Raw genomic sequence first — 14,474 nt, forward strand, 5'->3', positions numbered from 1 at the left:
CCTTAAATAAAGCTGGACATACACTTAATTTTCTGCTTGGCTGAAATTGGATTAGTGTGTGGTCCCATCCGTGCTCCTCCATTGGACAAAAGTCAATTTTTCAATCGACTTTTGTCGAAGGAGTAGGTATGAAAACTCTCAGCTGCACAGTGACTGCAGCCAATAAGCTGGAGTCACTATTTGGGTGTTCTGAAAGCAGTACAGAATTCCAAAAGATGTCACCAGCACTCCAAGATTAGATTCAATCAATTTTAATGACAACGGTCATTCAAAATCACAAGTACTTTCACAAGCTCATTCTGAGCCTGATAACGGGGACCCAACGTGGCCCCGAAAGTACTTGTGATTTTGAATGACCGTTGTCATTAAAATTGATTGAATCTAATCTTGGAGTGCTGGTGACATCTTTTGGAATTCTATTTGGTTACGCGGTGCCACCGTGGTCACTACGAGCACTCTATTACAGACATTATCTCCCAGGAGATCCGGTAAGGAGTGCAGTAAGACACACATTTTTTCTGAAAGCAGTACATGCGCCATTGCCAAAATACAATAGGCTAGGAGAGGGATTCACCCATGCACGCTGTTTAATGTGGGGGAATAGGGCATGGCCAGCTTAAGTTTGATTGGTTGCTGTAGGGAGATCTCTTCAGTTCATGGTAACAACACATCGATATGTAGTGTATTTGTACTCTTCTGGGTCTTGTGTTCTGGTTGTACCACAGAGTTTATGTGCATGGAGTTGGTATGTTTTGCCCTTATTTGTGCTGGGGTTCCTTTTGAATGTTCCATTTTCATAACACAAAAACATAACTAGTAGGATAATCAGCTGCCATCTAGATTTTCCCATGTGAGTGGATGACTGTAGTAAGTATATTAGTTCATAAGCCTCTTGGGGGCACAGGCTGGTATAAATGGTTTACTGATCTCTAAAGCAGCCTTCCTCAATCAGGGTGCCAAGGTACTCTGTGGTGCCTCCTGGCTTCCTCAGGGGTGCCTTGAAATTTCCACACAGCTTCATGACTTTCTATGGTGCAGGCCGGCTGCCAGCACAATAGAAACAAATGCTAATTCAGGGAGGATGGGGTCGATTCGGAAAAGGACACCAGGCCTACGCCGCCTCCCACCCTGTGCAATGCTGCCACCGCTGTAGCTTCTGCTATGATAGACTCTGATGTAAAGAGGGGTTCTGATATGAAGAGATCTCCTGAGGAGAAGGGGGCTTCTGATATGAAGAGATCTCCTGAGGTGAAGGGTACTTCTGATATGAAGAGGTCTCCTGAGGTGAAGGGGGCTTCTGATATGAAGAGATCTCCTGAGGAGAAGGGGGCTTCTGATATGAAGAGGTCTCCTGAGGGAAGGGGGCTTCTGATATGAAGAGGTCTCCTGAGGTGAAGTGGGCTTCAGATATGAAGAGGTCTCCTGAGGTGAAGGGGGCTTCTGATATGAAGAGGTCTCCTGAGGAGAAGGGGCTTCTGATATGAAGAGGTCTCCTGAGGTGAAAGGGGGCTTTTGATGTGAATGAGATACTCCGGTGTTAAAGGGGGGCTCTGACTTGAAGTGGATACTCTGATATGACTCCTGGTTCAAAAGGGAAACCTCACTTTTTGTGCAGGGTCTCGCCCACACCCCCTCCTTAGAATCCATTAAAAGTATGCACAATCTTGAGGCACCTCAGTCTAAATTGTAAAGGGTGTTGTGACCTATAAAAAGGTTGAGAAATGCTGCTCTAAAGTATTGCATAATATGTCAGCCCAATATAAAGGACTAGAATAATTTTTTTGCATGCGCTCATGCCATATTCTCTTTATTTTAGTTTTATCAAGAAATTTTTGAGTGGCCTTTTCTGGCTGAAACGGGGGAGTATTACAAACAAGAGGCTTCAAATTTATTACAAGAATCAAACTGCTCACAATATATGGAAAAGGTGAGCTATGCTGTCCAGTATAATTTTCTTGTATCTGTCATATAGTATTCAGTTCACCAATGTCTTCACTGTTTCTCTGCAGATTTTAGGTAGATTAAAAGATGAAGAAATTCGATGTAGGAAGTATTTAAATCCCAGTTCATATAGTAAAGTGATTCATGAATGCCAACAGAGAATGGTCGCCGACCACTTGCAGTTTCTACATGCAGAATGTCACAATATCATTAGACAAGAAAGGAGAAACGGTAAGTGTGCTAACACTAATGGGATTTAAAGGGGTTGTGAAAGTCCAAATGCACTTCAGTAGAATTCCAGTAGCAGAGTGAACAGGAAGAATATAGGAACGTGGAGTGAAGAAGAACCATATAGAAGCCTAAAAAAATAACTTTGACAAATGTGTATAATAGTATCATAGTTTAGTGATGAACATTAAACTGGGGCTAAGCTTTGAATGAACAGGCTTCATGGAATCTTATCCAAAAGCACCCTACTGCTGCCATCTTACTCATTGGGTAAGAGCTCAGTAGAAAGCTGGGGGGCTACTGTATGCCAAATGTATCTTGCTTTCAAAATGATTGCTGAAGCCAATAAAAACAATTACTGCTCAGGAAAGTTTAGAGTGGAACTCCAGCCATTTTTTTTTAATTGCCCGCTTGGTCACTATGGGTGAGATTTAAGCTGGTCATTTGCCATGGGGGATCCTGAGGGGGGCCACACACTGGTCAAATTTCAGCTGAGTCAGCAGGATTTTTCAATTGAGCTTTGCCAAAGATGCCGGTCTAAAAATTCTCAGTTGAACAATGACTGCAGCCAGTCAGATGCAGTCATTGATTGGGTATTCTGACAGAATACAGTACAGAAGGGTGGGGAGAAGGGGACATGAATATGGGACACCTTACTGCTTGTCTTGCACCGATGACCACACAGGAAATAAGCTTTTCTCACTCTACTGAAGAAAGCTTTTGTGGTTGAGGTTTTCAATGCTGCTCTGAAGATTATCATGTTCAGCATATTATGGAAAGCTGTTTAGAAGTATTTCAGTCCCTACAGTTCCCCCCCCCAGATCCAGTATTGGAGTGTTGAGTGCAGATCTTAATGGATTGAAGTGCTGACTGTAGCTTTAAAGTGTATTTCCACTTTCACAACCAAATTGGGATAGCTCCTATTATTTATTTGTTACATGTTCCCATTCACATAGCATAAGCTAAAACATTTTTAAAAATGCTTTGTGCAGTTTAAATTGCTGTTACTTGGATTAGGGTTTCTTGGCTTCTTAGGCTACATTCACACTAGGTGCAAATAGATACGTTTATATGAATTGAGAATGTTTTTTTAAACGCATATAAATGCATCTAATGATTTCCAATGAATCTATACCAGGGGCGCCCACAATTTTTCGTCTGGAGATCTACATTTCAAATGACGAGCTCAATGAGATCTACCAACGAAAAAACACCTGCATTCAGGGGAGGGGAGTGGCGGTGCATTGAAGTCAATGGCACCGCAGCCACGCCCCTCGCCCCTCACAATGCTGCGAGCAGGTGATTGCACTGCGGGCGGGCGGTGTGGCTGCGGTGGCATTGACTTCAGTGCAACCCCACACCCCTGAACGCAGGGAGCCCGGTTGGCTTGCGTTCCAGTGCATTCTAGAGGCCGAACACTCTGGAATGCAGACTTTGTGGTTTGAAAACGCCCTCTCTCTTCTCGTCTCCTCGCGCGCTATTCCCCTGTTTCTATCTGCGCTCTCTCTCTTTTTCTCTCTCTCTTTTTCTCTCTCTCTCTCTCTCCTCTCTCACTTTCTCTGCTGTCTCTCTCCTGTCTCTTTTCTTACCTCCACAGCAGCAGCTTCCCAAGTCTCCTCTCGTGCGCCGGCGTCCTGTCCTCCCGTGGTGCTTGTGTGGCCAACATTGCACATGCGGAGAGGTGTCCTGCCCCTTCCCATCCTGGCGTCTGACACATTCAGCCGGCAGCCGCACAAGCACCACGGGAGGACAGGACACAGGTCAGTGAGCCGATCGCGATCTAACAGTGTTCACTTTGCGATCGACCTAATGGGCACCCCTGATCTATACCTTAGAAGAAGAAAAATAGAAGTCAGGTGCGTCCAGGAATTGATTTTAACTTCTAAATCTCACCTAAATGCATGTAAACGCAAGATGCATTTATTTGCAGAAATCTCATTGGCTACTTCAATGGACTGTTTCAATACACTAAGGATAGATGCATTTAAAAGCATATCCGTGTATGTAAATGCGTGTAAACTTACATCATTTTAAGCAACCAGAAGCATATATAAAGCATCTAGCCTGACAGACTTTGCTGACAGATCACTGCAGAAAAAGGCAAGTGTGAATGAAGACTAAAAGGTTACAATTTCTACTTGTGTCTCCTTTTGTGATGTTAGTAGGGTCTGTGAGGGGTGAGGGGTTAAAGAATTACAACCCTGGCTTCTCCACTGTATGTTAATGAGAGAAACACAATCCTCTAATTTCAGTCCTAAGTCTTTCTATAAGGACAGAGGACTGTGAAGGTGCTGAGAAAAACCTGGAGTCAGCCCCGTTGCCTGCTGCAACAAAACAGCTAAAAGGTAAGAAATATTAAAAAAACAAAAACAAATTCACTATGCTCTGTGACTGGGAACACATAACAAACATATAGAGGGGTTTTCTCAAATTTAACTGCAAATACTGCAAACTGGAAATACACTTTAACCCCTTCATGACTGAGGCCCCCCCCCCCCCCTCCCCCCACCCCCATTTTTTGCACCCATGTTCTATTCCACATTTTAGGCCTGAAAATTACTTCAAACCCCCAAACATTATATATTTTCTGAAAGCCAAGACCCTATAGAATAAAATGGTGGTAGTTGCCAATTTCTATGTTGCACGATATTGGGGCAACTCCTTATCAAACCCCCAAATTTAGTGAAAAATGCACTTAAATGCCCCGCAACACAATACCCATTTGTTTAATAAAAGATGAGGTTACAACGAGTAAATAGATACCCAACATGCCCAGGTTAAAAACTGCATGTGTCCGTGAAATGGCGAGAATTATTAGAATTATTGCTCTCGCTCCAGCGTGTGCAGCGATACCCAACATGTGTAGCGTGTTCGTTGTTTTCATACGTAGGCGCACCTGTGTTTATGTGAAGGCATGCATGCTTGGGGCGGGGGACTCTAAAAAAAAGAAATTTAACATTTATTTTATTTAATGTTAATTTTAAAAACTTGTTGTTTTTTAATTTTCTTTTTAACTTTAATTGCTATTACATAGGGGGGATTACAAGCCCCCATGTGATAGCAGATGGTGGTGACAGGTAGTCTTTAAGGTGATGCTGGGGGTCCAAAAGACCCCCAGTGTCACCTTTGCACTCTAAATAAGCTATTGAAGTGCAGATCACACTTCAATAGCTTATAGCTGGGCTTCAGACGCCCAGCATTGACAGCTTTGGGACCGGAAGTGATGCAATCTGTGATGCATAGAACGGGATCGGCGAACAGAGGTTCGCCCATCTCCTCCCCTGCTTCCCGCTGACACCAAAGAAGCCGGTCCCAGGCCTGTAGGAGGGGCAACGGAGCCTGGGAAGCGGGGGCGGGGGGGAGACCTGTTCAGCGGCCCGTAGAAGCGATTTGGCGGCAGCTGACAGTCGGCTTTACAAGTTTAAACAGAGTCCGGGAGTATGTTTAAACAGCCCCGATGCCAGTGACGTACACTGTACGTCGCTGGTCGTGAAGGGGTTAAACAAGAATGTGTCAGGCTGCAGCTGAAGTTCACTAGAAGCCTGCTGAAATTTGCTCAATGCTGATTGAATGCTTCAGCCTGCATTTCCGTTGATGCATAGCACATAATATTTTGCCAAGGAGTACTATATATAGCACATTTTGTATTTAAGGGGACATGGCATGTATGCAAGTAGCCACTTATGAAGGGAAAACAAAGTCTTGCACCAACTTTGCACTGTTTGCAGTGATACATTTTGAATGGGCCACATTATGTTCGATGTGTATCCCCATACCCATTGGGAAATGTGGGCCTTTTTGGTGGTTTAGTCTAAGGAAGTACATCTCCAAAGATATTGCTCTATTACAACATCTCTAACCTGTGATCACTAACAACAAATGTAACTTGCTCCTTTGTGGTTGCAGATATGGCCAATATGTATACCCTTCTACGTGCAGTATCCAGTGGTTTACCTCATATGATTCAGGAATTACAGAACCATATCCATGACGAGGGCCTTAGAGCTGTTAGTAATCTTTCTCAGGAAAATGTAAGTATTCCCAAAACTGTTAAAACTACTAGTAGTTGGTCATATTTTGGCATGTTCGGTAATGTTGGAGATGTTTAACCATATATCCGAACAGCTTTTTCAGCTCTGAACTAAAGAAACTGAATCAGTAGCAAAATGCCTTCCACATTAGAGAACTAGCCCACCTAAAAGTAGAAAACTACTACTAGTTAAACGATGACCGGCATCCCAGTGCTGCTGATCTCCTGGAACCTCTTTACTGCTGCTTACTGTCTAGAGGCATGTATTCCTGCAATAGCTGCATGGCATTTCTCAGGACACGGGTTTCCTGACTGTTATAGAGGTGGACCATGCCTGTTTAATCTGTATTAAAACAGCCACCTGTAGTCTCTATTGGAAACCCATGTGACAGGGTGACCAAGCAGGCGCACAGGTGGGAGACAGGTACAGAGTGTTGTCACCTTATACACGAAGTGCCTGAACAAGGACCTTCATGGCAGGAATATTAGATTATATTTTAATGAAGGCTGCAGAGTTGGATGATATTTTATTGATAAGGGTAACATATATACTTTGAGAATAACAGGGTTATTCACAAAAGGATGAAGAGTTTGGAGAAGTCAGGAGAAATTAACAATCTAGGACAACATAGCTGAATTGGAAAGTGAGCTGAATTGGAGAATTTTTCCAAATCGGCTGTTTAGTCCTAGATTGTTCACTTCTCCTGCCTTCTCCAAGCTCTTCACCCTTTTCAGAAATAACCCTGTAAATTTAATTTAAACACCCGCATATTGCAGTGTATTGGGAACACCTGGTATTCATATGTATAGTAATAAATAAAAAGCAGCAGTCCAAAGCAATCTAACTGCCTACAATAGTATGTACATAGCGTATAGTTGGGTCTCTCTCTGTCTTGTTGGTAACCCAGGCTAGCTATTGAGCTAGCCATAAACTTTATATTTTCACTCGATCCCCTCCATCAACAATAAACAGCATTAAAGAAGGACTCTTCTCTACCATGACAGCTGGCACCTATAGCTGTCAGAATACCTGAACAGTGGCTGCAGCTAATCGATTGCAATAAGTGTTCGCTTGACAAATGTGGTGATAGCAGATTGAATTCCAGGCGATTTAGCAGGAAACGGACAGAATGCGATCTATGCATAGCCAGCTTCATGATATTTTGGTCCTGTTACACAATGATATTGCAGCATGATGGGGCCTGATTTGTGCCTACTGCTTTGATGTCTCAGTTATACAGGAAGCGAAACAGATCACATGTATTGGAGGTTGATATGACTAAAGAACATAACCATTTAAATCCCCAGTTGTTCGATATTAAAGCATGCTGACAGTATATATTAAGGTCTTTAATACAGGTCTTACTTTTATTAAGGTATGTAATAATCTTCACAGGCAGGTAGGAGGGAAGCAGGCTAACCCCACTCTACCCAAGACTAAAAAAGGTTTTTGGTTTAGATACAAAAAGCGTAAATAGTAAAGCACCAGCTATAACTTTCTGAGCAGATTGACAGCCTGGCTCCTGTTAGTAGTGATGCATGTAGTTGCATCTTGGTAATCCACTTTTCTCAATGCTAATCTACCAGGCACAGCTTGTCTGATTGAAAACAATATACTGTCTATAGTCTCAAGTCTTCTAGGCCTTCTAGTAGCCTGGGACCATGTGATCTAACTAAGTGGGATTGAGGGCTGGGTTCTTCAAAATTCATGGCAATGAAAGAGGCACTTTTTTATTTTTTTTTACTCTGAACAATAATGTCACTTGTCAATGCTGATATTTGCCCTGTCAGTTCATACAAAGTCTAAATCTGAATAAAACATAAAATTATCAGCCTGTCTTTCAACACTTCTGTAAATCAATAGCTTATATTTACTTTTTCTGTTGCGCACTTATTGATTTTCAGATGCCAACCCAGTTTGTGGAATCCGTCTTAGAAGTCCACAGTAAATTTGTTCAGCTTGTCAACACTGTTTTAAATGGAGATCAACATTTTATGAGTGCGCTAGACAAGGTAAGGTGAACGCCGGAAATCTCCCTCTGCTGCATTTAAAAGGCAGCAAATCTGCTGGACACTGTGTGCATATTAGTGTACTACCATGAAAAAATATCCCCTTATACTTTATTGTGACATATAATAGGCTATTGAAATCCCCCCAAAATCCCTTATTATATCAAATGTAAGTTGGTACATGCACTTAAATTTCAGTTTGATTTTCCATCATGCCTACAATAGTTTAGTAAAATAAATGACTGCAGGATCTTGATTTTTTTTTCCCCACATTTATTGTGTGATTTACAGAAGAACTTACCCTTGCAGTGGAGCCCTCCCCCCTCAGGCAAATATATTTGCCTGATCTTTAGTCCAGAGGTCAGCGCTCACCTCTATTCTCCTCCGCTACTGTTGTGGAATCGGCGCCCTCGCGTCTAATGCAAGTCATTGAACCTAGGGGAGAAGAGGCTGCAGGGACCAGTCCAGTAGCTTGGCTGGAGTTCTATTATATCCCTTTTATCACAATGACATTTCACATGCAGGCCACAGCCACACAAATCAATACGCCCTCTATTCGATTGTACTTTTTTAACCGTAGAACTATTTTATTTTTTGACATTCCTACCAATCTCTCTATTGCTTTCTTTTTTTATTTCTGACAAAAGGGAATGTCAAATGCGGTAGTTGTTTTTAAAGGACAACTTCAGAACTGAAGGTTGGCATTAAAATATAACCCCTACCTTTGCTCGGAGCAACACAGCCTTTGCAAGAAAAATATCCTGGCTGGGTCTTGTGGCTGGTGCGCACGTGTCACTGCCCCATTTATTCCTATAGGGAAAAATGAGTGAGAGTGCGTGTGTACTTCTTTGGCATTCTGTTATATCCCCAACATTGAAGAATGGCCCCACGTTTGCTGAAAGTAACTGTGTATATGTAATGTTGTTACATAGTTGTGACACAGGAGGGCAGCCAATCTACCTTCTGTATCTGTGTCTCTTTTTTTTCAGTTACAAATGAATGTTTTCTGTAATTTTCTGACTTTTCCTGTTCACCTACAGCCCTGGTTCCCCATCTGTGGCCCTCTGGCACTTATTGTTGCCCCTAAGGCACTATAGACATTCTGGGGGAAATTGATCAAATCTGGAGCAGACCAAATCGGAAGCAGATTTGCATGGCAGTCAATCAGCTTCTATCTCTCATTTTCAAATCCCAACTGAGCAAACTGAAGCGAGAAGCTGATTGGTTGCCATGGGCAACTGCTCCAGTTTTGATAAATCCCTCCCTCCTGTGTTTTCACCAATCTAGGCGCTCACTTAGGCCATTGAAGGAATTCTATTCTTAGGACCGGCTTCTAGTGATCAAGTGGTTTGGTTTATTTCTTTCACATAATTATCTTACGTTTGTCTGTGGTGTCCATACCTTTTTTTCTTTTTATGTTTTTTATTCCCTCCAATGTTTCTTAATGGGCCATGGTGAGAGGAACATCAAATGTGGCATAAGTTTTTTAAGTGAGCTGCAGGGGAGCACAAATGTGGAGGCATAGTTTTGTGAAAGAGCTGTAATAGCAGTCTCATGTAATGTGTACACTCTCTGACCATCTTTTGAAGCATGCCCGTAGTCTCTGACCATTTCCTGTTGCATGTCTGCAGTCTGACCGCTTTCTGTGGCATTACACTTACTGATTATTATGTGGGGTCCTTTGGCAATGTTAGGAGCCACACTTGAGGCCCCCTATATTTAGTAAGCTGACTACCACTGGTCTAAGGATAGGATTGGTACTGGGGTGATCTGCTTTGTTTAAAAACTTGAATGCTCAGCCATAACGAGTGGTAATGCTTATGTACCTGTTAGGGATACACCGATACCACTTTTTTAAGGCCGAGTACCGATACTTTTTTCCAGGTACTCGCCGATACCAATTACCGATACTTTTTCTTAAAGGGACAGGTCACATTTTTTCTAAAGCAATACAAAACCATGATTTTAAGTCAGTTTCTTAATATTATCAGCTAAGGAACTACAAGTCCAAGCATGCCATCATTGTCCCTGTACACCGCCATTGCTTGTATCGGTGCATCCCTAGTACCTGTTGTTCTGCAGTAGAATCTCACATCTGTGGGGCCCATTTACTTTTTTTTTTATTGGTTAGATAATGTCAAAACTTGAATTGTACTCATGAGTTGGTGGTATGTCTTGCTTTGTGCATACAGGCTCTTACGTGTGTTGTCAACTACAGAGAACCGAAATCCGTCTGCAAAGCACCTGAGCTGGTAGGTCACTCTTTGTCAGTGCGTTTCTATAATGGTGTCTGTACCTAAAAATTCAGAGGTTTGGTCATGTACATGCTTCCAAACTAAATCATAGGTGTTTATTGAAAATAGAAATGCTTAGCAAACATTGGGTGCGGCAGTGTGGCGCGGATTTCCCCCAAAAGCATTATCATTAGTAGCAGTACTACTTAGTAGCAATAAAATTAATAAAATAAAGACTGTTTGCTCTGGGTGTCAAATATGTTATATATGTCACAGAACCTACTCCTTTATTATTATATCTGATCATTGCACTAATGTACCAGATGTAATGTAGATGTAATCATTTCAGCAAGGGTCCCTTGAGACTCATAAAATATTTAAAAGATTCTTCCACGGTAAAAAAAAAAATAAGGTTGAGAGAGGCTGGACTACAGTGTACCTTTAAGACCTAGCCCTGTCTCCCTGATGGGGGACTGGCATGGTGCAGTAGGCCCAATATATCTTGAATAGGCAAATGTTTTAGGCATGCTCTGCATGCAGGTGTGACTTGGCTGCATAGCCCTATAGTATCATGTACTCACAATTGGCTGTACATAAACCTTTCATAAACTGTATAAGATTTATGTCTCAGCAGACCTAACCACATGCTTCCTTATGTTTTTAATAATCCACACAGCTGGCCAAGTACTGTGACAACATGCTGAAAAAATCAGCCAAGGGAATGACAGAGAACGAAGTGGAAGACAAGTTGACGAGTTTTATTACTGTGTTCAAGTACATCGATGATAAAGATGTTTTCCAGAAGGTATGTTTCATTTTGCCAACAAATTGGTGCTAGCCTAATAACTCGCCCTTTTATTAACAAGTCTCAAGTGAGATCTGTTTGTATTGGTCCAAAACCAATTCGATTAGAATTTTCACTCTTAGCGTTTCCCTATGGAATGTAAAAGCTTATTGGTAGCTGTAGGGCAACACAGCCCTTATTTGAGACACCATGATCAATACGTCTGTGAAGGTTCTCATTCATCCAGGTCACGGTATATCTGTAAAAAATAAGTCAAAGCAACCGGACTTGCTTTATTTTTCTTGATGATGTTTCAGTGGTCATCCAACCAGCTTTCCCAATTTAGAATGACTTGTACAAAAATTATCTGGGAATAAATATGGTGAAAGTTGCTCCAATCCACATAATCTGTTACTCACAACCAGGTGTTGATTATATTTGCATAATTGAAGCTAGGAGGTGTTATTAACCTGTCCAGGCAGGTTATGTGGATTGGAGCAACATTCACCATATTTATAAATTACATAAAATACAGCAAGTCCAGTTGCCTTGACTTATTTTTTACAGATATTGATCAATACGGCCAGATGTAGCTATCTCAGGTAAACAAATTACTCTGATTCTTCCTGTATTTACCATACTTGAATATGAGTCTGTATGACAGATTTAAATACGTTTAACAAACACATCTGTCTTGTCTGTCAGTTTCTTTGGGTACTGATTTTGTTCCCCTTCTCTGCAGTGCTGGGCAGTCCTGCAATGCTGTATTGTAGTGATATTGGAGGGTTTCCTCCATACTATTTTACTGTTCAATATTGAGATAGCAAAGATCTCAAAGTGTGCTCCTTTGCAGCACGCAACCATTCAAATTACTTCCTATTCACCTGCAAAGTTGGAAATCGGATTTGTGTAGTGTGTGCTGTTTGGTTCTGTGCTTCCTCTATATAGTTTGCACTTACCATGCTGTTCCCTCTGCACTATGCTTTGTGTTGTGTTCTTCAGAGTGCCCGCACTCCAGCATCAGTAGACTTCAGTGCAGGAAGAGCCATCAGCTCACCTAATACAGTATCTGGCTAAAGGTTTGCGTACACCTACAGTATATAAACTTGTTGGACATCCCTTTCCAAAACCATGGCCATTAATATTTTGCAGATATAACAACCTTCACTCCACCGGGAAGGCTTTCCACAAGATTTAGGGTGCCTGTGGGAATTTGTGCCCATTCAGTAGGCACTGATATGGGACGGAAAGACCAGGCTCACTGTTTTATTTCACTGCAAAGTTGTTTATTAAGGTTGAGGTCAGGGCTCTTTGCAGTCCACTCGAGTTCCTCCACAACAAACTTGTCACGCTATGATGTCTTTATGGAGCTGGCTTACTGGAACACAGTTAAGCTGGAACAGAAGAGGGTCTTCCCCAAACTGTTACCACACAATTGGAAGCACACAACTGTCTAAAATGTCTTTATTCTATAGCATTACCAAATCACTTCACTGGTAACACCTGATCTGGTGGGGTATCCACATAGCTTTAGCCATATAGTGTACTAAGAGATAACTAATTATACTGAGGCATGTAGATACTGTTTATTTGTACAGTTGATAGTGGAATCCTCATTGTACATTGACTACACAGTGAATGCAATGGAGGTTGCATGAATTTTCAGCTTTTCTCTGGTCCTGATAGCCAGCTACTCCAAGATGGATGTTTTACCAGTGTGGGTGTTTATTCAATGTTTAAAGTTCATGCAACCCCAGTGGAAGTTTTAGGATGTAGTTTGCAAAATAGACAATTTAGTTACCATTAGGTCACCGCGAAGCAATTGGACCTCGCTGTGATTGCACACAAAACTGTAAGTACACGATCTATAGTATGGTATTCTTCTGTCCGCTATGTTCAAATAAAATGTAAATTCAAATTAGAAGTGGACCTTAACCTCTTTTGGCTGAAAATCACATCGGCATGCAGCACTGCATGCTGATATGAAATCATTTTACATTCAGTAGTTAAACAAATCTTGTTTTACTTGCAATTTCCTGTTTTCTACTTCCTGGTTCTCTTTGGCAAAAGTAATGTAATTGTGCCCAAGCATTGCATCCTGGGAAGGTTACATCAGCTGCTAGGAATCATCTATAATCTCGTGAGATCTCAGGGAAAGGCATTTTCCTCCCTGAGATGATGTGCATGGTCCCATGTCTAAGAGTTCCAGGAAGTAAAGGGAGGTGGATTCATCTGCCTTTAGTAAAAATGGCCACTGTGAGAAGACTGGGGAGGAAAAGAAAAATAAAATATGCAAAGAATACAAAGCCGGTAATTATCTAGAAGTATGTGTTTGTAGATTGTCATTACTAAACATTTCTAAAGGTGCCTTTGTTGTTATTTTGAAGATAAGGGTAAAGTTCCTCTTTAAGTATTAGTATTGTTAGTACTATTATATAGAACTTAATTGATCCTGCTTGTGTTGTGATTTTCAAGACATACTGGATAAGGTTGGAAATTCTAAGCAACCTCGTATCTCATATGCAGCTCTGTAGAGAATATAATTATCTCAATATCCAGTTCTAATTGTGAAGGAATCATCTGATCTACTACATGTCAACGTATTTTCTTTTATTCAATGCATTACATTACTTTTTCAGTTCTACGCTAGAATGCTGGCAAAACGATTAATTCATGGCTTATCAATGTCGATGGACTCTGAAGAAACAATGATCAATAAATTAAAGGTAATTCATATTTGAATAGTATACTGTGGTAAACCTCTTATTGCTGACAGTAATTAGACTGCAAATAACTAGATATGTGCCCTCAGCTGGGGTACTCAATATTGCATCAGATTTACAACAACCCCTTTTTGTCTGCATCAATTTTCCTTCTAGCTTTCTTTCAGCCTTCCTAATCATTACGTTCCTGCTGCAGACCTTTACAGCTGACCTAAAGTGAAACATAGATTTTTAAGTCACAATGGGATAGCTGTTAGCGCTTCTGCCTTGCAGCACTGATGGTCCTTGGTTTGAATCCCGGTCAGGTCACTATCTGCGAGGAGTTTTGCATGTTCTCCCTGTGCATGCGTGGGTTTCCTCCCATGCTCCAAAGACATGCTGGTAGGTTAACATATGCATGTGAAATGGGGACCGTAGATTGCAAGCTCTTTGAGGGCAGGGACTGATGTGAAGGTGCAATATGGAAAGCACTACGTAAATTTACCTCTAATAAATAAATCTGCAGAATCTCTTTAAAGGTGCCT

General features: G+C 41.5%; 1 protein-coding gene across 1 annotated transcript in view; it reads left to right on the forward strand.

Moving 5' to 3' along the window:
• Positions 1–14,474, forward strand: part of CUL2 (cullin 2) — an 80,597-nt gene that overhangs the window by 34,374 nt on the left and 31,749 nt on the right. The window contains exons 8-14 of the mRNA XM_018552331.1: positions 1,817–1,927; positions 2,010–2,172; positions 6,076–6,200; positions 8,105–8,212; positions 10,402–10,461; positions 11,120–11,248; positions 13,867–13,953. Coding sequence (XP_018407833.1) covers positions 1,817–1,927; positions 2,010–2,172; positions 6,076–6,200; positions 8,105–8,212; positions 10,402–10,461; positions 11,120–11,248; positions 13,867–13,953 — 783 coding nt within the window. The remainder of the gene's footprint in view (positions 1–1,816; positions 1,928–2,009; positions 2,173–6,075; positions 6,201–8,104; positions 8,213–10,401; positions 10,462–11,119; positions 11,249–13,866; positions 13,954–14,474) is intronic.

Source organism: Nanorana parkeri, unplaced genomic scaffold (assembly GCF_000935625.1).
Source record: "Nanorana parkeri isolate BGI_ZX_2015 unplaced genomic scaffold, ASM93562v1 scaffold84, whole genome shotgun sequence".
Lineage (NCBI taxonomy): Eukaryota > Metazoa > Chordata > Amphibia > Anura > Dicroglossidae > Nanorana > Nanorana parkeri.